Raw genomic sequence first — 23,652 nt, forward strand, 5'->3', positions numbered from 1 at the left:
TGCTAGTCTGAAAAATACACAATTAACACACACACACACACAAAAGTGTGCTGGTCCTGTCTGCCCTGTTTGTTCCTGACAGATCCCATGTTCAGAGGTTTACAGTGAATAAACAGGAAGCTTGTTCAGGTACTGAGCTCCCTTTTCATTATTAAAGGGGAAAATACTACAATTTTCTTCTTCATACCTTCCTAATGCTTACTATTACAGTTTTTCAGCCTTCTTGGACTAGTAGATCCCAGCTGAGAAAACAGCTACAAAGAAGATCTGCTTTAAGTGAGCTCCTCTTCTGAGTCTTTGCCACATAAATGTTCCACAGACTTAAATTTTAACTTCACTACAGGAAAGCAGCATAATGAAACATTTCATTTGTAAGGAAGACATGCAGACTTCAGCTTGATATATTTATAAAGTCAGGTTTGTGTTATCTCTTGTTTCAGGTTCTACACTTTGCTGGTGCTCTCCACTGCTCTTTTTGGAAGGCCTCCTTTCAAGAATGTCATTGTGAATGGCCTCGTTCTTGCCAGGTTGGTGTGTCTCAGTCAGCTCTTTCCTGAGCAGATTTTTAGTCAAAGAATGTTTCAGATAAGTCCTGCAAATTGTAAATGGAATCTGAAATGGACTTTGGAGCTGTTAAGACTTGTCAGGGTGATATCAGTGTTGTAGGAGATAAGAGGCACCTGAGAGTGAGAGGTTCCCACATCCCATCTCTCTGTTGCACTTGGTTCTTCCCAGCAGGATTAGTCTTTCTTAGAGAGAGAGAAAATGAACAACAAGTCAGAATAGGAAAGAAATTATGCCTGTTATGCAGACTAAAAGGGATGATAAATGTAGTTTTAGATGTAATTTTAAGTTAATTATACTTGTTTCCCTTTATTTCCAAGTAAAGCTTTGCCAGTGGGCTGGAGGGATTGATTCAGAACAAGTGCATCTTCCGTGATCTTTGGTAGCAAAGACAGATTCCTGCTTAGTTTTGTAACTTGGAAGCCTCTTGGGTTGGGTTTTAGGATTTTTTCAGTTGCTGGGTGGGTTGAACATTCATAGTGAAGGGATGTGCTAATATATAATTATGTCTGTGCTACCAGGAACATAATAGGACAGAAAAATTAAGCTGGATTTGAAGGGCTTTTTTGCTTTATCATGTATTACAAGAATTCTGGGAATTGATGCCTCCATTCTGATATTTTCTAGCGATGGCCAAAAAATGAGCAAAAGGAAGAAGAATTATCCCGATCCAATGAGTATTGTAAATAGTTATGGAGCTGATGCACTAAGGTAGGATTTCTTGGATCCATGTACAGTGGGATTTGTTGGCTTTCTGTTCATGGCACACACATACCATGGGGGCTTTTATGGGCTTTGACAGTTAGCTGCAAGAAGAAACTTAATTTTAGAAACTTCCAGACCACTATGCAGTGGTTTCAGTACCTGGACTTTCTGTGCCCTGGTCATGTCTCCCTCAGGGCTGGAGGCTCTTTGTACAGGATGCTCCAACTCCAGCCAGCACTCCTATTGCACTGATAATCTGAGTGGACCCAGTGACAATTTGAATAAAATACAACTAGTTTACTGTTAAATCATTATTTTAGGGAAGAGTTACTGCATGATGCACAGAATGTTTCCTAGAGAGAAAGCCCTTTGGTTTTGTTGATGTAAGTATAGAACATGCAGCAATAATAGTACAACCAGAAGAGCAGAAGTGGAGCAGCCTGATGTGTGTATTGCCCTGGTCAAATAGAGATTAAACACAGTTCAAGTGTTTAATTAAAATTACACTGACATACAAAGTAATTATGCAGTGGCCCGGTATGTTGGCTCGGTGCACTAACTATACATGCATGAAGTGGTACCTTGAGGTAAAGGTACAATAAAGACATTTAATAACTGCAGGAGGACCCTAGTTAGGCCTTTCTCAAGAGCCCTGTAATTCTTGCTATATATAAGAAAACCTTAAACTATCACACACATTGAATTGTGTGTTACAGCTGTACACAGTGGGGCTGAATGAAAGCTTAGTGTAGGATTTTGTTTATTTGGGGAAGATGGTTGTTGCTTCTTCTAGATAATTTTAACAAATCAATATGAAGTTCCTTATTGTTGCAAGCTCTAACATTTACAAGTGCTAGTACATGATCTTCTTGTGTGTGTTTACAATGGAAGAGTTGGGTGGAGTTCAAGATTGTTCTTTACAAATAAGATATGTTAGCAAGATATCAGAGAATTGGTAGCTGGAATAATATGAGTGAAAAGGGTTGGAGTTACTCATACTGGAGATCTTTAAATTGCAGGTGATACTTCTGTTAAAAAAAAAATCTGCCTTTATTATAAACAAACAAAAAAATCTCAAACACCCGAAGTTACACTTCCAGTATTTATGGGGCTTTTTTTTTTTTTTTAAACTTCTAAAAAGCTAATTCATTTTTCTGCCTGTGTACTCATTCTTTAATGTCACATTTATTTATACCTACACCCACACAGAGTAAAAAGCGTTGCAGCCTGGGCTCATTTCTGGAAGGAGCTCTGCAATTCAGTTCTCTGCTTATTCACTCCAGTGCTTGATGTGCTCTGTTTATAGCAAAAGCTACAACTGAGGCTTTTTCCTTGGCACTGTTTCCCTGCAGAGTTACTTTAGCTTTTGCAGTACCATGTGTATTTTAACTACAACTTTGAAGTATTCTCAGCAGTAGCCTGATAAATAGATCAGCAGAAAATATAGATATAAGTTGTTGAAATGAATATGGAGTTGAGTAGAAAGGGCAAACAGCAGAAATAACAGCACAGTGAATTTAACAGCCGAACTTCAGACTTCATGGAACTTGATTACTGAGTGAAATGTGTAAGAATGGCCAAACCAGTTCTATTTCAATATTGCTGAGACCTCTGACTTGGGCTGGATACCTGTCAAAGTTGAACGATGTCAGAAAGAATTTGCTGGTCATAGTCTTTAAAAGCCCTTTGCTTTCATGTATCCCGAGGTAAGTATTGCTGTTAGAGGGGATGAGTTGCATTTTCCTCTCAATCTGTTCTTAAAATGCAGGAGAAATAATGCCACAGGCTGCTGGTTTAGAGAGGTGAAGAGGAGGTTACTTATTGCTTCTTATACATTGCTAGAAAACTTGGTAATTTTGGCTTGATTTGAGGAAGGTTTTGTTTTCTGCCCAATGGGTGATATCACCTGGAGTAACTAAATTGATAGAACTCTTCCTTTAATGTGTCCCTTATTTCTCTTTCCATAGAATAGATATTTTAGCATTGGAATAACTCAGGAAATTACTCTTCTTTTAACATGTACATATTGTAGTGCAAGATAGGGGTGCTATATTAAAACAAACAAACCCCACATAAAACACCACCAAAACAGAGGCACATAAATAATTGTGATTTAAGGTTTGGTTTAAGTATAGATTTATAAATTCTATTTTACTTACTAGTTCATTACCACACTTGATTATTCTGTACTTCTGTAAGTTTATAATTTGAATTTAGATATTAATTCAATTGGATGATCCTTGGGGTCCCTTCCAAGCCAAACCATTCTATGAATCAATGTTTAAAAATTTTTTTTTTCAATACAGTACTGAAAAGACCCATTTCTGTGCTGTATTACTGTCTATTTATTCTGATAGCTCTATTTTTATCTATTCATTTTTATGCAAGAAGCCCTCCTGAAGAATTTATGGTCTGGTGTCCCTGAATGTGCTGTGTCAAACCCCATTAAGGTTTTAAAGCCTTCTAAAGGAAATGCCTCTAAAGTTATATTAGTTTGGAATCATGATTTAAAAAGTTGATAAAATGTCTAAAAATGGATTAATAAGTTTCTCTTTAGAAATGCTACAATCTTGAAAGAAAATAAATGTTTGGTTTGTTTTTCATATTTGGAAAATTAAATGAAGTGTATCTCAAGGGAGTTTTTGATACCTGAGTAAGACCTTAGTAGTTTCTCTTTGAGTTAACTTGAGAGATACCAGTTTATTTCTGTAGGCAGAATGTTTATTTGGGGAAGAAGATGGGATAAAGTATAAGGATGATTTTTTGTGAACTCACAGCCACCCAGGGAGCTGGGGGATATGTCTGTCCCTCATATAAGTAGTTGGTGTCACCTGGATCCCCTGCTTTGCTCCCCCAGAGTTGTCTCTGGAGCTGAGGCACATTTACATTGGTGGGAGGTTCATCCTTTGTCCTGTTTTGGGGTTATCTGTCCTGAAAATGTTAATTTCTGCTTCCTGACTCAATTTGCCTGTTTTGCTTTGCTCTTAGTTCTGTCTTTGCAGTAGGCTCAAAGCTTTTCCTGATTGAGGAAATGAACTGGATTGAGTACAAAGATACTGGGTCATTGTTAAAGAATTCAAAAATTACCAAAACAACAGGTGCTGTTCTAAAAATGAATACTTAATTCCATGTAACCTCTGTTTTTTTTATCCTGTGATAGCATCTGAGCTTGTGTTAGCACTTCAATTAACTTTTAGAGTAAGAAAGAAAATTTGAATTCAAATTCTATATGCAGTATCTTAAAAAAGATCCTGTAACACTAAGAAGTAAATTGTTGTTGTTCAATATATTATATATATACATTCTTCTTTAGAGTTCTTAGTGTGAAATTCTATCAGGAGATGCAGTTTTAAGCTTTGAAGTAATGTGTTCTTATTTTGCAGGTTATACCTGATCAATTCTCCTGTGGTAAGAGCAGAAAATCTGAGGTTTAAGGAGGAAGGAGTGAGGGATATCCTGAAGGATGTGTTCCTGCCCTGGTACAATGCCTATCGCTTCCTGGTCCAGAATGTTCAGATCCTGCAGCACAAGGTACAGATCTCTGGAGCACTGGGAAGCAGTGGAAGCTCTGTGCTTCTTCCACTGCTGGTGAATTAGCACCGTAGGGAAATTTAGATTGGAAGGGAGGTCTGGACTCTGACGGTCGTCTGATCTTTACCTCCTTGTCCTAAGCAAGACTTGACTTCACAGTTAGCTCAAGTTGTATATCCTTGCTGTTAATTTGTTATTTGGTGTTTGCACCATGTTTTATAAAGCTGTAATCACCTGCATCTTCTTGACCAAGCTTATGATACAGAAAGGAGGAGTGGAAGGTAGGGAACTGTCAGGACATAACAGCTGCCATTTCCCAGGTCAGAGTGCTCTTGATTCCCTCTTGTTTCAGGTCAGGGGGATGACATTGCATTCATACCCTTAAGAACAAGGCAAGGGACTTGGTGTCTGTGGGGTCAGAACATTCTGAGCAATTACCTGCTGCTCCTCACCTTGCTGGGGACACCACTTAAAAGCCCAGTACCACGTGTGCTTGAGGGAATCCTCCTGAAATGTCCGTGCTAAACCTGGTTGGTTTTTTTATATCAGTGTTTTTGTAGCAGCCTGGAGGCAGCAGGTACCACCAAAACTGTCCTAGTGCTGCTGTTTCTTTGCTGTTACCCTGTGTCCTGCAGCCAGGACAGCTCCAGCACAGGGAGGATCTGTCAGAGTAGGCACATGGACTGCAGGTTCCTGTGCACTGGGAGCAGTACTTGGCACCACACAGATTTAACACCAGCAGAACTGCAAATAAGTCAGGAAAGTTATTTTCAGCAGTGGCTGCTGTGACAGTTCCTTGAGCAAACTCATTTACTGGAACTTTAATTATGAATCTGCATTAAAATGCTTAACTTGGGAATACTGGATCCTGAATACATTAGCCACAGCATGAAGATTGCCTTCTGTGACATGACGGTTATTTTTTCAGAAGTTAAATTTAAATACATCTTAGAAAAAAAAGATTCAGAAATGGAATGGAAAGAAAGACAAATCACAAAAGCAATAATGCTTTAGACTTGCAGATTACATTTGAAGTCTGCTAAAAATGCTGGATGACTGACATGAGTTTCTACACTTCCGACAAGATTAAAATTTTTCTTATAGTAATTTTTCATTAAAATTGGAGATTTGATCTATATACTGTATAGTTTCTTTTGAAACCAATTTTAATCTTTCAGCTGAGATTAATGATAGAAGGTTACCCCTTGTTCATGCAGACTTTTAGGGGAGAGTGGAAACTAAACAAAAAGTCGAAGTCTTAAACCTTGTGCTTACACGTGCTGTTGCAGTAGCAGCCTGGTCACTGTGGAGAGCTGCCATTTGAGGCAGTAAAGGCAGCTGACTTCAGTAATTAGTACTGTAAATAGCTTAAACAAATGGTTTTATCTTTTTTAACAACCTCTTTTGGGAAGAAAGTCTGCTAATTCCGGATCCTAATATTTAACAAGTCTTTTTTTAGGATCCCTAGACAGCATTCATCAGACAAACTTATACATAGCCCCCAAAATACACTTGTTTTTCCTGTTTGACCTTTGAATTGTCTGAATTGTGCTTTGCAGCTTTTTGCTGTGATCCCATTAAACCTTGCAAGATCAGCTCAGTTGGGGTTGGAAGACCCCAGTGGAAAATCCAGGTGCTTAAGTGGATAGTTTCAGTATTTCAGCAGATGTAATTTGTCTTTCTAGATAGTGAATCCATTCCTGTGTACCAAATTAGGCAAAAGAATGTGCTATTGGAGGTGATAGTGCTTAAATTAGATTTCCTACACAGGCTTAAACAACTTCTTCATCGTATTCTACTTCCTATAAGAGAGAAACCAAAATCCCAGTGTCCTGGATGAAGTCTAATAATAATTTTATGCTTCCTGTAATTCCCACAGTAATTGTAGTTAAATGATAGCTGACCTCATGTTGGGATTGCTGCTCTTCTGCATTTCTTTCCTAAGAATCTTCTCCTTTATACTCTGTGAGTGGATCCATAACTCCTGGGTCAAATAATCAAAACATCTTTTCGTGTGAACTCTGAGGGAAGGGAAAAGCTAAAGACTCTTAAAACCAGATATTAAATACTATTTGTAAATCTGAGGAGAAAAAATAAAGAAACCCCCTGTTTTCAACCAGTTGTAAGAATATTAAATGGAAAAGAGTCACACTGTGGGCACAGACAAATGTGTTGTGTGTGGTCTTGCTTGCAATGCCCTGCAGAGTCAGCCAAGTGATGACATTTCTCAGATGGGTGCAAACCTCAGTGTTCTGGAGAGCAACAAAATGCGCTGTGTGCATGTTGGATGCCTAAAAATTCCACCTGTTTTCTCAAATCGTTACATTCTTCTGTGTTTTAACTTGTCAAAATTGTCACATGCTCTTAAAAAATAAGATCTTGTTCCTGTGCCCGTTCCCCGAATTGATTCCAGCTTCTCAGTACACGTCTTGGAAGTGCCTCAGATCCCCCTGGATGAAAGGAGTTAGTTAAATTTAAGGGTCCTACCCTGTGTCTGGAAGCTGGGGCTTACACTGCACACAGGGAAAAGAGGACCACATACTGCTGTCCTGCTTTTGATCTGCTTTAACAGACCCAAATCACTGCAGTTAAAAGTTGTGGTGAGGCAGCAGTGGGAGGCAGGTTTTCCTTTGCTCTTTCTCTTACATACCTGTGTCTGGAATTTCATGTTCTCTCGTAGGAAACCAGTGTAACACAGTGAAGATGCCAAAATACCGGTGGCTGGCAGGTAATTGAATGTAGAGGTTTGAATATATCCCCTTATGACTTGAAAATGTGCTTTGTGTTTTTATGTTGATGATAGGATGAGGGAAGAGAATTCCTTTACAATGAGAACACAGTTAAGGAGAGCAATAACATCATGGATAAATGGATTCTTTCTTTCACCCAATCACTCATTCAGTTCTTCAAAGCTGAAATGGCAGGTATGCACGTTTGCTGGGGGGGAGAATTGTGGGGGTGTTTCATGAGGTTCAACAAGGCCAAGGGCCGGGTCCTGCACTTTGGCCACAACAACCCCTGGCAGCTCCAGGCTGGGATAGAGGGGCTGGAGAGCAGCCAGGCAGGAAGGGAGCTGGGAGTGGGGATGGACAGGAAGCTGAACATGAGCCAGAGTGTGCCCAGGTGGCCAAGAAGGCCAATGGATCCTGGCCTGGCTCAGGAACAGTGTGGCAGCAGGAGCAGGGCAGTGATTCTTCCCCTGTACTCAGCGCTGGTGAGGCCACCCCTGGAGTGCTGTGTCCAGCTCTGGGCCCCTCAGCTCAGGAAGGACATTGAGGGGCTGGAGCAGGTCCAGGGAAGAGCAACTAGGCTAGTGAGGGGACTCAAGCACAAGTCCTATGAGGAGAGGCTGAGGGAGCTGGGGCTGTTCAGCCTGGAGAAGAGGAGGCTCAGGGGAGACCTCCTCACTCTCTACAACTCCCTGACAGGAGGGGGGAGCCAGGGGGGGTTGGTCTCTTTTCCCAGGCAACTCTCAGCAAGACAAGAGCGCTCGGTCTCAAGTTGTGCCAGGGGAGGTTTAGGTTGGATATTAGAAAGAATTTCTTTCCAGAGAGGGTGATCAGACATTGGAATGGGCTGCCCAGGGAAGTGGTGGATTCTCTGTCCCTGGAGATTTTTAAAAAGAGACTGGATGTGACATCAGTGCCATGGTCTGGGAACCACAGTGGTGTTGGATCAAGGGTTGGACTCGATGATCTCAGAGGTCCCTTCCAACCCAGCTGATTCTGTGATTCTATGTTTGATTAGAGAACTCGCTATTCCATCCAGAGATTTCCAGATTCTATGGGAGACTTGGTAAAAGGAAGGAAATCTTTAACCAGCTACCATGATACATGGAATGCTGCTTTCATGGGTGTTAAGTCAGATTTTGCTATGCTTGTTCATGAGATTTCAAAAAGTGATGAGGCTTTTTTTGTCACAGCTGATCGTGTGAGCTCAGTGATGTAGCTTGTTGCTGTAACAACGTCTTCTGCAGTGCTTAGAGCAATTAATAATAATAGTTACTGAAAGACAGCAGTGAAAAGGAAGCTAAATAGAATTTGGAGAAGCTGTAAAAAAAGGATAAAATGGGCAGTGCTTGTCAATTGTATAAAATAATTTTTTGAGGTATATGAGCATTGGTAATAGATTTTTCCTGGTGTAGTTCCATGGAGAGGGTTTCTTTGTAATCCTATTGGGAGTGTGTGCAGCAGGATGGATAGCACTAGGATATTGCAGAGCTGTAGGAAGGTACTCCCCTGCTTTTTCTTCCTGCCTGTTGTCTTTTTCATCATCCCACACCTCTCAATGCTCACATTACATTAAGACACTATTAATTGCAAAGAGGAGGAACTGCAAGAGCCCCCTGAAGTAGCTGTTCTGATGCTGTAAGTTTATAAACTTGCAGATAAAGTCACAGTGGGATTTGAAGAGGTTGTGATGCCTTTAAGGGCACTGGAACCCCATATATTGGAAAGAGGGTGGCTTTGGCTGTTGTCATTCCTGTTTATGAATAAACAAGTAACACCCCCCACAATGCCTGTGATCTTAAGTTGCCCTCTGAAGAATTTTAGAAGCCTTGGGCTTGGGGAGAAGGAAGGTATTAGTGGGATAATAGATAATAAGAAAACAGCTAAATGCCAGATCCGAGTTCGTGACTCAGAACAGTCACCGTGCTTCTCTCATCTCTTGCGTTCCCCCCTCTCAGACTGATCACTCTCACCAAGATGAGTAAGATGAGTTTATCTTGCTACAGTAGATAAAGCAGGTCATTTTGGTAATATCAAACTTCATGTGAGGTCATCTGAGAACATTTCATTAAAAGAAGAAAGAATCCTCAAGCTACCAAACCCAGCAATATGATGTAGGTGGCCTCTTACTGACGAAAATGTGGCTTCTTCCTATGAGTTGTGTCCTTGAAATTTGATGGTGCTGTGTGTTTAGTTTCATGTGTTGCCAAGCAGAAATATGCAGGACTACACAAGTTCATGTGCTTCAGATAAAGAGGAAAATACTTGAGGGACAGTGGAAAACCAATTTGTGAATTTGTGAACCTGAGATCTTGGATCAGTGCACGGCTTAAACAGAATTATTTGCAGGAAGGTGAATATGGGGGGAGAAACTTGAATTCTCTGCTCTGGATTTCTCAGAGGAAGATGAAGATAACAAAAAGGGATGTGTCAACAGCCATCTTTACAGAACAAGAAGGTCTTCCAAGCAGGAGAAAAGAATTTCTGCTGGAAAATGACAATCTAAAGATTTCCAAGAGAGTGGTGTTGGTATTAAATGCTGTTGTCTTGTGTTAGATGAAGATAACGTCATGTGCTCCTGAAATGAGTGACAGTCTCATTTGGAAGGGATTAATAAACAGGATTTTTCAGTTTATTTTTCTGCATAAACTCTGACTCCAGTCAGGCAGATATTAATGAGATGCAGTGAATTTGTGTACTGTGACATGATAGTCTTGTGCTAGTCTCTTTTACAAAGTTATTTGGGGATTTTTTTTTTTTTTAAAAGATTTCTACTTCATATCACTTCAAGTAGGAAAAATGTCAGGAAGAGACAAGGGAAGATTATAATGGTGACTGATACCCTCAAATGCAAGGTAAAGGAGATAAATATACTATAAATATAAATTCCTGCAGCTGGGTGTGTGATGGGGTGTAAGAGCACACAGGCTTGAAGGTGGCAGTGGTGAGGAGACACCAGGAAAACCAGAGAAATGCTGCAACTGAGCTTTGCTTCTTCCCTTTCATCGAGTGCATTTTAGAGTGGAGCTAAATTTTACACTGATTGCCTCTGGAAAAAATGTTTTCATGAAGTAAAACTCATGTTAATTCTGCCCCAGTTTCTGCTGGCAGCTTGAAGAGCCAGCAGTGTGTCAGCCTGAGTGGAGCCCCTGTCAGAGTAGGATTAACCTCGCTGGAGGAGGCTGAGGGAGGAAGGGAAACGTACCTGTGCACACTCCAGCTTTGGGATGCTGGGAGAGGAGCCTGGAAAAACTTGAGAGGTGTAACAACCCTCTGCCAGTCCTGGATGGGGAGAGCTTTGCCTTCTGAGAACGTGTGCAGTTGGAGAAAAGGAGGCACCACTTGTCCCAAAGGAGCCTCGCTTCCATTATCCATGGAAAACGTCAAAAGTGATGTGTGTTGGAACCCCACACGTGTGTTTGTAAGAGGGTTTGCTGTTGTGTGGTACCTCTGGTGCCCAGAACTGGAGCAGTAGCTCCAAAACCCTCCTCAGGTTGGGGAAGTGTGTGTGTGTGACCTCTTGTAGCTTCACTTTCGTGATGACACCCTTATCCAGAGGAGTTATTAGCTTTGGAACAGTAGCACAATTTCTCCACTAAACCTCATCCCTTATAATGGAAAATCCTGGGATTTTTGGACTCTTTGATAAACAGGGCAAGTAGCAAGATCTTGGGAAGATATTATGGAAAGCAATAGGACAAACAATCCTTTGAGTTTCAAGGGGGGTTAAAAGTCCGTATTAAAAATCAGTAAGCCTTAATATGCTGTTTTTTCTTCCAAAGTGCCCAATACAAGCACTTATTTTGGGAATGCAGCTTTTCTCCTGATGACAGAGTGAAAAAGTGTGTGTGTATATGTGCACATGTTTCCATGTGCAGACATGTCTTTCTTGAATCATGAAAAATTAAGATTTCATGTTTTGGTTCATGAACTGGGGTTACAGCTATTGAGAAGAGAAATGCAGGTTTCCAGGCTAACTTGAGTCTCTTGTTAAAGATATACTTTACTTGAAGGGTGGGTTTTTTGAGTTTGTTTTTTTTAATTGGCTTTTAACCAGTCTCCTGGCCCGATAATACCTAGCTAGAGGAGAGCTTGGAATTCTTTAGGAGTACAAATTCCCACATAAATAATGTCTTCCCCACCATGGCATGAATCTTCTGAGCATTTCCTTTTTAGGTTTAAATACCACTGCTCTGCCTTTAAAAACACTTTTGGTTTAGAAAACTCAGTGAAAAGTGTGGTGGAGCTTTTAAAGCCAAGATCCATTTTATTCAGTAGCTGCTTGATTAATGACACTGATTCAGAATAAAGATCAAGAAGCTCTTTGCTTTTAGAGAAGTTATATACAAGTTTTTCCTTAAAAAAACCTGAGTCCTGTTTAAGGTCCATTCCCACCCCCCTAATTTCTCATGAACAACTGAAATTTGTTTCCCTGTTACACAGTGATGCTGGTGGTGACCTCTTTGGTGCTGGCAGTCCTCCATGCTTTCAAGTTACATAGAACTTGAAAATACAGCTCTGTTTATGTCTTAACTCATCAGCCTTGCTGCTGCTTTACATTCTTGTAGCTCACTGTGTTCCTTAGAAAAATAATAAAAGCCTGTAATTAATTCAGGGAGAATTGATTGAGGTAGGTGCCTCATTTAAATCTGGTGAGCAAAAAAGGAAGCGTTGGCAGTAATTAAGGAAATTTTATTTTATGGATCTACAGTAATTTCTGTTAAACTTCCAGTGACTTGGCTGTATTTGCAGCATGTGCAAATCTAGGATTTGCCAAATCCTCTGCGATTAATAGTCTCTTATCCACTATCCTCTTTACGAGTCAGATAAAAGCATAAGGCTTTCATAATGTGTGTTTGTGTGGGATTAGGGAAGCAATTTGCTGGTGGATGTTTGTCTTGGAGAACTGATGACATGCAATTTCAAAATGCAGTTGCAACATTCCAGCGTGTCCGGTCCCTTCTTTGAGCTGCTGCTCAAGTTTCGTGTTCAGCACCAGAGCTGCAAATGATAACGTGTTTTTATGAGCGAGGAGCTTGATGCAGAGGGCAAATATTAACTCCAGGAAACATTTTTTTCCCTCCAGCTTACAGGCTGTACACGGTGGTCCCTCGGCTGGTGAAGTTTGTTGATATTCTGACCAACTGGTACGTCAGAATGAACCGCAGGAGACTGAAGGTAGGGCTGTGCTGCTCCAGCCTTGCACTGGGAACTGAACCCTGGGGTCTGTGTCAGTGGAGTGCATTGCAGCTCCACGGTGTTACACAAAATCATTTTATGATTTTAAGTGCTGTCAGTTCGGGCCTGGTAGTGGGAATGAGAAGTCAACTTTTTTTTTTCCCTCCAGTCCAACAAAATGCCCAGTAATTCTGCTGCACTTGATAGAACTGAGCAAAATGTACACAGTTTAGAAAACCAATGTGTTGCATTAACATAGGGCATTTTTGAAGTTTATTGAAGTGAACTTACTGATCCTAAAATTGCAATTGCTTTTCTTTTTGGTGAATTCTTCATATAGGGTGAGAATGGGACTGAAGACTGCATTATGGCCTTGGAAACCTTGTTTAGTGTTTTGTTCTCCATGTGCAGACTTATGGTAAGGGAGTTACAGCCCACTATCAGTAACACTTTAATGTAATTAATATAAAACCATCTTCGTGTATCTCCCCCCTTGTTTTCCACCTCCTCTTTTCATGGGGCTTCTCTACCCCATGGTATTAAAAAGAAGGCAAATATCACTAGATAAAGAGACATTATGATTTCTTATGTGATGCCCAAAAGTAACATGTAAATGTCAGGAAGGAGGTAAATAAGTAGTACCAATTCCATCATTTATTTCAGTCTGCATTTTGAATAACATCACAGTTGCAGACACTGTAAGCACGGTTTTTACTGAACTGTCCCTATGCAATTCAGGGTATTATTGATTCATAATGTACAAGCAATAAAGATGATGATTGAATTTAACATTACAGGCACCATATACTCCATTTATCACTGAGCTGATGTACCAAAATCTGAAAACACTTATTGATCCAGCCTCGGTTCAGGAAAAGAACACTGAAAGCATCCACTACCTCATGCTCCCCCAAGTCAGGTAAGAGGCAGTTGTTACTTGGCAAAATGGGGTTTTGGTCATTTTTTGAGAGGGATTTTTATTAATTTTTGAAGGTTTTCTTGTTGTGTGGTTTTTGTGTTTTTTTTTTTTTAATTTCATGGAACAGTGCTCCTTTATTTGTGTTTAAAACTGCATAACAAGATAAACAAACTGCTTTAATAAAGTGGATATTCCTTTGCCCCTGAAAAAAAATTTTAGGATGCTAGTCAACGTGCTCCTTTTTATAAGCAAAAAATGTTTAAATTTTGATTAAGCTCTGATTAATGTTAGTCTCTTTGCTGTAGGAGAGAATTTCATTATCAGTGAACTTCACACTCCACTGTCAATTTTAGCTGGGAATTTTCTTTTCCCTCCACATGGAGGCAGTACACTTGTGTTAGGTTAAGGATTGTAGATAGGAAAGAAAAAAATTAAGAGGAATGCCTGTTCTCCACTCATATTTTCTTATGGTGGGCAAGGAATATGGTTTTTACTCCTCAAACTGTGCACTGACTAGAAGCTGTAGCACCTACAGAAGGGCCCTAAGGGATCAGAGAACTTCCTTGCAGGCCCTACATTGGCAAGAACATGTGCATCTCCCATCTCTAGGCCTTTCTTGGTGAGTGCTACTTCCAGATCCCACGAGGTTTGGAGTTATTGTTGTTTGTGTGGAGCACATATGGAGCCAGCAGAGCGAGTTCTTTTGGCTCCAGGTCAGGAATTTAGCCCATTGTCCAGGGATTGCCTGTAAGAGGATCCCTCATCTGCGGGAGAGATCGTTCTGTGGGTGCTGATGGGTGAGGTTTGTTCTAAGTGCCAATGTGTCCCCAAGGTTTGGGTCCCTGATGGCTGTACTGGATGTGTGCTCTGAGTCATCCTTAGTATCAACTCAGCCCAGGTATAACTTTGCAACTGAAGTATTTTTGGGTTAGTTTTGATGTTTTGAGGTTTGTTTTTTTTTTATCCAGCTGAGGGGCACACTGGTATTGCAGTGGATTAAGTTAGTCCCTGCATTTAGTTCCTTCATCTCAGTGTTCTCTTGGTCACTGAATATAAGAGAAGGAGCTCTCCTTTAGTGTTGCAGCTCGGTTTGAAAACCCTCAAGGGCAGGGGATCTGACCTTGGTACTTTACGTACCAGTTTAAAAATTTAAACCTTCCATAATGGTGTTTCTTTTATGGATGCTGTATCCTTTGAGGAGAGTGTATGGTCTTCCTGAGAGCTTTAATAGTGAGAGTTATTGCAACAGGCAGTTGGAGATCGACATAATGACAGTGCTGATTTTCTGTTCCCTGGGAAAGTGCTGTGGAGAATATGTAATCAAGGAATGCATGGGTTTGAGCTCCTGGAGAATGGAGTCCTGGAAGGGGGGTGAGCTATTCACAGAGACTCAGTTCACAGGCATGGCCTTAACATGAGCATTTAAGTGGATTAATCACTTTTTACTCCAGTTAGTGCTGACTGACTTGCTGCTGTATCATGCCAACATGAGATATTTGAGTGGCTTGCACAGCTTTCCTCTGTGTTGCATTTTGTTTGTATTTTTGTCTGTTACTAGTCTGAGTAATTTATTGGCTCCCTTCTGTATCAGTTGTTCCCTTGTCAGATAAAAAGGTGTGTTTTCAAGACCAGATTAATGTTGGAGTTTGAGTTTCACCTTGAGTTGTGAAGCACATAATTGCCTTGACCCTGAATGTTTTTCTGATGACAGCATAAGGACAATATTGTCAGTTAATAATAAGGGATATTTTTGGATGCAGTTACAGAAAACACTATTATAACGATATGATGGGTAAGTGCAGATAAAGCTGAGGGACTTGGCCACTTTCACAGCTGAACTTGACTCAATACCTGTGTTACAAACCCCACTGGGGTAGTACTGGGTTGTTTAGTGTCTGAACAGATGGCTTGCATTAAAAAAATTTGGTGGATGTGCATTCAGTCTGTGAAAAATATTGTCATTTTGTGGCTCTGCAGTGTTGTTAAGTAATGGCAAGTGGTATTGAAATACTGCCACATAATCCTATATGAATCCTTCTGGGAGCAAAATCTTCTCTCTTGCAACTTACACATTTCCAAGTTTTTGGAGGACCATCCTGAAGGTCTGGCTTTTGGAAGAACAAAAGCTTCAAAATAGGTAGTGACATCTTAAAGCCCAAATGCAGAACATGAGGATATTCCAGTTGTAAGTTTTGCTTTACCAGCTCTGTTTTCCTGGGCAGTCCTTATGGGATACGTGGTTTTTATCCCAGTACTTTTGCTAAATAATGTTACAGCAAATATTTCTGTTCACTTCATTTTATTCACATCTGTCTTTTAAACTGGTACCTCTGGTCTTGATGTGATACTTGTGCAATCTTAGAGTAGCAGCTGAAGTAATGCATCTACTTGAGAAATCAAGAAAGCCTCGTTTACAGAACTCTTGGCTGCTTGTACATTTGAAGCAAGATGTGAACATCAGCTCACTCAGAAAAAAAAAAGAGGCCAAAATTTCAAGCCCAATCCTCTCCCCACCCCACCCCCCAAAAAAAAAAACCCAAAGGGCAAAAAAACCCCCCACCCAGCCCTGACTTGCCTCCAAATGGAAGGGTATTGAAATGTGAAGCCAGGAAAGATGACAAGGCTGTCTAAGACCTCAGACTCAAATATCTGTAACTCCTGGAAAAGATGAAAAATTGAGATCCAGTGAATTGTTGCATTATAGGTAATTCATTTTCTTTATAAGTACCCTATTTATAATATCTTTTTGCATCTTCTTATGATATTATTAATGTAAATTGTACTTTTTATTGGATGTTAATAGGATAGGTAGTATGACTCAATCCATCTTCTCCACCTTGTGAGAGGTGCTAAGAAAGATTTAAAAATAACTCTGCTATTTGTTTTCAACCAGTTATTTCCTCCTCATCTTCTCCTCAACAAAAAGAGAGGAAAAACCTGTTTGTTCATTTTTCAAATTGCCCCAGCCAAGGCATAACTGAGTCTATTGTAGGAGATTTCAGAGAAGGGGGTAGGATGCTTTCAATCTGCTCAAACAGATGCAATGAAAATGAAGCAATATAACGTTTCCTTTCCAATCCAGGGAGGATCTCATCGACAAAAAAATTGAAAGTGCCGTTTCTTGTTTGCAGTCTGTGATTGAGCTTGGGCGAGTAATCAGAGACAGAAAAACCATCCCAGTCAAGGTTAGAACTCTTAAGGTCTCTTATCATACCTTGGGAATGTGTAACAGCTTTGTAACTTTGGGATAAGCCTGGGAAAATTCAGTAGTTAAGTTTCTGTTTTGTTGGGTTTTTTTCCCTTCTCCTCAGTATCCTTTGAAAGAAGTGGTTGTTATCCATCAGGACCCAGAGGCTCTGGAAAACATCAGATCTTTAGAGAAGTATGTACTTGAGGTAAGAATATGATGCTTAACTAGATTGTCTGTGTCAGTTACCTGAACAACCAAACCCCCAACCTTCCCTGTTGCTGATACTAATAACTCACCAGGTAAAATGAAGTTAAGAGATTATCATGAAAGGGGTTTTCAGTGGGTACTGTGTGCAGAACTGCAGGGAAGTGGGTGAGGAGCTGAAGTCAGTTAGTGCTGAGAAATACTTAGTAGCTCAAACTGACCACAACAGACCAAGAGGCTTTAGAAATGTTCTTTCCCTTGGTCAGTGAAAAGTAAAAACATTTCCTGAATGAAAAGGCAATAGTCAACTACACGTTGTCGAAGAGTTGGATTACAGAATTTGTGATCTCCTTCAGTTAAAGGGCATCAAAGCCACTTTGGCAGTAAGTGGAAGGGGTTGATGGAGAGGGGAAGGGAGAATAGGGGACCAGTGAGGATTTTTACAGGATGTCATTTAGGAACTATAACCTCAAATAAGTAAGATGTGGGTCTATACAATTTCTTCACTCATCTTGTCACTGCAGTCCTCTGGAGTGTGTGTCCATTAGAGAAATGCAACCTGCCCTGCTGCCAAATCTTTGTTTGGATAAAAGCCCCATCATCCACAGGCAAAGTAACTCTTCATGGGTTTTGGAGCTCAACTTCCTGAAGTGGGTTGCACTTTCTTCTTTTAGTCATGTTGAGGTGTCCTGTGCAGGGCCAGGAGTTGGACTTTGGTGATCCTTGTGGGTCCCTTCCAAGTCTGGATAGTCCATGATTTCTCTTAAACTTGTAATTATCCATTACACCAGCAATACCCTCTTTCCCCAAACCTAATATACATCTATGGAGTGCCTCTAAAAATCCTGCTGGGGGAATTAGTGCTGGCTGTGGGAGTCATGGCTCAGTGCACAGGACCTCTAGATCAGCATGTGTGCTTCTTGCTTTTAGTTACTGTGGGACTTAAATTCTTAAAAATTGTACACTAGAGGAATTTTAATTAAAGAAGTCTTGATTAATTTGCAAGTGGGATTGTAAGGCTTTTCTGTCATGTTAGCTTATTGATTATTGCTCTTAGACTTGGCAGTTATGATACTCTGACTTTAGAATTGCTACTACTATTATTATTATTATTATTATTATTATTATTATTATTTCAATACCTGGATCTTTTCAATAGCAGATTTTGTGGAATTTAGGTTAGTGTCTCTCTCATTTTTTATTTTTTTTTTATCTGAAAGCTGGATTTGTGGGTTCTGGAGAATCCAATTTTAAGGGAGGTAAGGTTTGCTTCCTGAAATTACTTCCAAAAAGGTAGCTGACAAAATTTGTTGTCAACTTCTGCAACTAGTAAAAGATAACAGAGGCACCTGACAATTTGTAAATGATTACATAATTGGATTGTACATAAGTGTGTTTTGATTTATTTTGGTTTGCTACTGCAGACACTGTTAAGGTGTGTCTTACACAGAGGTGATTTACAACATGCTCAGATGCCTTCGTGGAAGCACAAACACAAAGTGCTGTCTATTGTCCTGTCTTTATTCTGTATCTTAAAATTCAACAAGCTGATGCTGAAGCTTAGTGTGTGTTTTATTGTACTACATGGCAATCAATCCAGTTGTTTACTGGGATGGTGCAGAGCTAAAGAGGTCAGTGATTACAGGCAGGCTGGGATAGCTTTGCTTGAGCTGTGTTTGCAGCTTTGTTCATCGACCTCCTACGTATTCAGAGCTTTAGAACCTTTAGTGATTGCCAGAAGTGTGTTTCTAGAAAATTTGCAGATGCCAGAGGTAATCGGTAAGAGAAATTACACCATTTAATTTCATGCAGTTGCTGACAAAAGAATTGGAAAAATACACTTGTCAATTCTTCAAAAATTTCATTCATTAGTTTTGCAGAGGGAGCTGTAGTCTTTGATCTGCAGTCCTGCTCTATCATCTTCAGAACATAGCAAGTCATTTAAATAAAGGGATTTTAATATTAGAACTGTCCAGATTATAGAGTTGTCATGCAAAAATAGCCACGCTCACAAAGTGAAATACATCCAGCAGGCTTTTAGCAACTGGACACAGTTGCATTTTATTCATTAGTATTTGAGGCCATTTACAAGCCTGGGTCAGGACTTCTCTTCCCAACTGCTTCTAGGGAAGGGCTTTATCTGAGTAAATTTGACTCTGCACAGTCAGAATCTTATTTTAATCCAGCCTTTGTATTCCTTCCAGCCTCCACCCCTTTGTAGGGCTGTTATAAAACAGAGAAAATGGGCTTCTCCAGCAAACCCAAGGTCTGTCAGTGTTTCATGTGTCACTGGTGTTATGGTGATGTGGTGCCACTGGGTCTGGGACTGGGCTGAATGAACTGACACAGGAGCTGTGGCAGTGTGGGGGCCTTTAGTCTTTCATTTATTACAGAATTACATAGCCAGTGTTTATTTTCCTTCTTAGGCTGCTTGCTTAGAGAGCCCAGCCCAGAAAATGCCCAGCACTGGCATTTCTCTGTCACAGCTCTGAGGACTGGGCATAGCTGGGGCACATGGCACCAAGGAAGGGCCCCTGTATGTTCAGGCATTCCATGTACAGGTCTTCCCACTGGTGATGGGAAGGGCTGGTTGCCTTGGTTTATCTGCATGAGGCTTCAAAGATGTGTTAAGGACCAAATTTTGAGTAATTAGGAAGATAAAACTGTTTTAAGTCAAAGCACTGAGGCTGATACAAACAGACCTAAGATACAGACTTGCCTGGTTCTGGAAGTCATTCCTGGTTTTTTAAATGGATAATGTGTACAGAAGAATGGTTTCCTAATCTAATTAGTATAGAGAACTTGTCCTGATGGAGTTGGCTTCTCTGTGATTTATCTAATCGGGCTCAAAGTCATCTCTCAGTTTGTGCTATTTTTTGGATTATTATTTCTTTTCCCCCACGAGTTTCTCATTTACCACTCGTGGGCTCGTTTCCAGCAGCACCCCATTGAAACTGAATTTCTGAAGTGCATAATTTTCATTAGATTTCCTAAAATTATTAAATAAATATGTATTAAATAAAATTAGATTCAGTTGTGTTCTTGGCTCCTCATGTCAGTAGGACTTCCTAGGGAATTAGGCTGCAGCTCAGAGGTTGTATTTAAGCATTATTTCTCAATCTAAGTGTTTGGCTACTTGCTAGTCCTGTTGTGCTGATGCTCCCATTTACTTGTGCTTCCTAAGTGCCTTGGAGTAGTTTGCTTGCCAGGTGCACCTGGGGATTCTGTAGCATGTTGATGTGAGTTCTAACACCCTTCCAGTGGGCATTAAGCAGTAAGTGCTTCAAGCACTGGGCAGCCTGACAGACCAAACCTGCTGAATTAGAGTGAAATGTGCTGCAGATCCGTGCAGGTTTGTGCCTGGAGAAGAGTTCGTGTCGCCAGTTTAAACTTTCCAAGGTCTGTCCTTGGTCTGTTACACCAGGAACAGAGTGAGACTGTGTGAAACTAGAGATGGCTGTACCAAGTCCTGCCTTGTGTGTGCAGTGTCCTGCAGTGCAGAGGCTGTGCAGAGACAGCACCAGCACCTGCCACCCCTTGCAGTGGACTCCTGTTATAGGCACCACCTGCATTACAGACACTACAGGCACGTGCCTGCCTGTTCCCTTTGACATCTTTCCACGTGCCTACTGTTAGGGGCTTAATTCCTCTTTGAACTTGGTGTTACAGTCCTGCTTTGCTCCTCTGGTAGCATTAGTTCTAAGGGTTGACTACTTGTATCTCTTTCTTAACCCCTCTCCCACTCTTTCTAGTGCATGTTCCCTCACTTGAGGGGTTTGGTGAATAGCAGTTTTACCTTCTCACATTTTACGACTTCAGTCATATCCCCCTTCAGCTTTCCTCTCTCCAAAAGGCTCTAGCCCTGGTCTTTCCTCATGTAGCACCAACGCCATCCTCTCAGTCAGTTGTTCTGTAAAACTTCCCACAGCACCACCATGTTCCCTTCAGACATGGGGACAAAAACTGCACGTGTAACTTAGAAAAATGGGCATTCATAAGCTTCTGTAGTGGCAAAATACCATCTTTGGTCTGGGGCCCCTCCTGAGTTTCATGTAAGTTTTATCAGCTGTTTTGGCTGCTCCAGCACACTGATCTTGTGCTGCAGGGCACACATGGCAGCTTTTCTGAGCCAGGGTGGTTTTCTGTGCAGTGAGGACCTGGAATGAACAGGTGAGGAAGGAGACAAAATGGGGCAGTTTTGTACAACTTAAACCATGAAATTGCTGGTTATAGTTTCCTGGCTCAATGCATACTGAAAGGACTGTTTCAGCAGAATTTTCCTTCCTGAGTTCTGCCAGGCCATTCCCAGAGCCACTGCACACCAAGGTTATGGGTTTAGCCCTTCAGGCAATTGTGAGGGTGAAATAAAAAGGGCTGTTGAATAGGGGCCTGATTTGAGTTGAGAGCTGGCTGGTGTCTGTTAATAACAGAGAAATGGTACCTAGAGGCTGAGGGTGAGGACAGGGCTGCTGAAGGGGTGAGTTCCATGTTGGTTGGGTTTATTTGCTCTTCCAGTGTTGACCAGTGACTTAGACCGCAGAGACAACCACAGACAGAGTTTGCAGCTTGAGGCTTACACCTTCCCTGGGACCGTGGCCTCTGGTCTGTGCCCTTTCTTTCCATGGCTGTCAGAGATGGCTGTTCCTCAGCTTCACTTCTCTCCCGGTGTCTTTATCCAGGAGCTCAACGTTCGCCGGGTGACGCTGTCCGCGGACAAGGAGAAGTACGGGGTGCGGCTGAGGGCAGAGCCAGACCACATGGTGCTGGGCAAGCGCCTCAAGGGGGCATTCAAACCTCTCGTGGCTGCCATCAAAGAGCTGAAGAGTGAGCAGCTGGAAAAGTTCCAGGAGACAGGTCTGTAGTGGTGCAAACCCCTGAACAATGGCAATATATCCTGCTGTGGGCTTAGGGGAGCGTAGGGGTTACTTCGCTCTTATCATCCCTGTGAAATTTTTTGTGAGGAGAATAGGAGAAAATTTGGGTTTATTATTTTTTACTATTATTTTGCTGACAGTAGATTAGAAATGGCTGTGTACACTAATATTAAACTATCCTCCTGTTAAACTGTTTCTTCCCATCCAGGGAGGTGGAGGTTGGATGTTAGGAAAAAGTTCTTCCCCCAGAGGGTGGTGGGGCACTGCCCAGGCTCCCCAGGGCAGTGGGCACGGCCCCAAGGCTGACAGAGCTCAAGGAGCATTTGGACAACACTCTCAGGCCTGTGGTGGGATTGTTGGGGTGTCCTGGGCAGGGCCAGGAGTTGAATTTAATCCTTGTGGGTCCCTTCCAACTCAGAATATTCTACAGTTTTAAGTGCTACTGTAAGGCCAAGATGAAGCAGGGAATAAATTTTCTGTGAGACTGAATCAATTTGGAACTGAGTATTTGTGCAATAGTTTTTATTTTAAAAGCATTCCTTCAGTTCCAGAGTTACAAGTGGGTGTGAATTTTGCAGCTATATCTGTTTAGTGAACTGCTTAAATGGAAATTAGGATTTGGTGGAGTACACAGGTTATTTTTAAGTTTTATTCCATTCAGATGGTTCCCCACTAACAGTTGCTGAAGCGCCTGTGTTTGAGTGAGCTCTGCTGCCTGGAGAAGTGCCTGTGTGAAAAGTGGGAATGTGGGTAGTTCATTGCTGCTCACTAGTGCTTATCTGCTGTTTCACTGTATTGCAGATGTACTGCAGTGCATGTGTCTGAAGTCTGATACTTATTTAAAGGCTTTTGAGTTTAGCATTGTGGTTTTCTACTCTGGTGAGAGATGCTCTTCCTCTGCCAATTGTGCAGGCACCATTATTGTAGAAGGACACGAACTCCATGGGGAAGATCTCCGGCTCATGTATCAGATCGCAGAAGGATCCTCCCAGTTTGAGGCACACTCCGATGCTCAGGTATTTTATTGGTCTTTGTTTGTTTGTTTGTGGGTTTTTTTTGTTGTTGGTTTTTTTTGTTTTGATTAAGGGAAGACTTCCTCTAAAAGTAATAGGAAAACGGTGGGGTGGGATTGTTAATTCAGGTAGTTCAACAGATTTTGGGAGCCCGTCTCTTGAATTCTGGAGCTGTTGAATACTCTCTTCACCATCATACTTTGTAAGTGAGGAGCTCTAGAAAAGCAGCCTGAATGCCTGAGTAGAGCTCGTTTCAAGTTTGTCACCTGTTCATCCTTCTTCTTTCTGTGCATTTCCTCAGGTGTTAGTTCTGCTGGATGTTACCCCAGACCAGTCCATGGTGGATGAAGGAGTTGCCCGGGAAGTCATTAATCGCATCCAGAAGCTTCGCAAAAAGGTGAGGAAGGGATGGTTTGGGCCAAGGCATTTTAATTTCCTTTGCAGCAATCTTTGGGCAGTGTGGAACAGAAACATTTTAATTAAACATGAAGCTATGTATCATTTACTCCTCATGAGTAGATCGAGCTCTGATTAGAGCTCTTGCAAGAGAATCCAAAGGATATAAAAAGAAAATTTTCTTGGGACATGTTTTTTGGAAAAGATATCTGTGCAGTTAAGGCTGCATAAATCATAGATTCATGGAATAATCTGAGTTGGAAGGGACCTTTCTTCAGCATAAGACTGAAAAATTACAAATTTATACCAAAATAGCTATTTTCTGTATTAATTTTTAAAAATATATATA

General features: G+C 41.1%; 1 protein-coding gene across 2 annotated transcripts in view; it reads left to right on the top strand.

Moving 5' to 3' along the window:
- The window catches only part of IARS1 (isoleucyl-tRNA synthetase 1), a 97,852-nt gene that overhangs the window by 61,621 nt on the left and 12,579 nt on the right, over positions 1 to 23,652 (top strand). For both annotated transcript variants that reach the window (XM_032698972.1, XM_032698970.1), the window contains exons 18-29: positions 441 to 527; positions 1,192 to 1,275; positions 4,653 to 4,800; positions 7,604 to 7,724; positions 12,616 to 12,707; positions 13,048 to 13,125; positions 13,505 to 13,626; positions 16,709 to 16,811; positions 16,938 to 17,021; positions 21,700 to 21,874; positions 22,807 to 22,910; positions 23,209 to 23,304. In XM_032698972.1, coding sequence (XP_032554863.1) covers positions 441 to 527; positions 1,192 to 1,275; positions 4,653 to 4,800; positions 7,604 to 7,724; positions 12,616 to 12,707; positions 13,048 to 13,125; positions 13,505 to 13,626; positions 16,709 to 16,811; positions 16,938 to 17,021; positions 21,700 to 21,874; positions 22,807 to 22,910; positions 23,209 to 23,304 — 1,294 coding nt within the window. The remainder of the gene's footprint in view (positions 1 to 440; positions 528 to 1,191; positions 1,276 to 4,652; positions 4,801 to 7,603; positions 7,725 to 12,615; positions 12,708 to 13,047; positions 13,126 to 13,504; positions 13,627 to 16,708; positions 16,812 to 16,937; positions 17,022 to 21,699; positions 21,875 to 22,806; positions 22,911 to 23,208; positions 23,305 to 23,652) is intronic.

Source organism: Chiroxiphia lanceolata, chromosome 11, assembly GCF_009829145.1.
Source record: "Chiroxiphia lanceolata isolate bChiLan1 chromosome 11, bChiLan1.pri, whole genome shotgun sequence".
Classification (NCBI taxonomy): domain Eukaryota; kingdom Metazoa; phylum Chordata; class Aves; order Passeriformes; family Pipridae; genus Chiroxiphia; species Chiroxiphia lanceolata.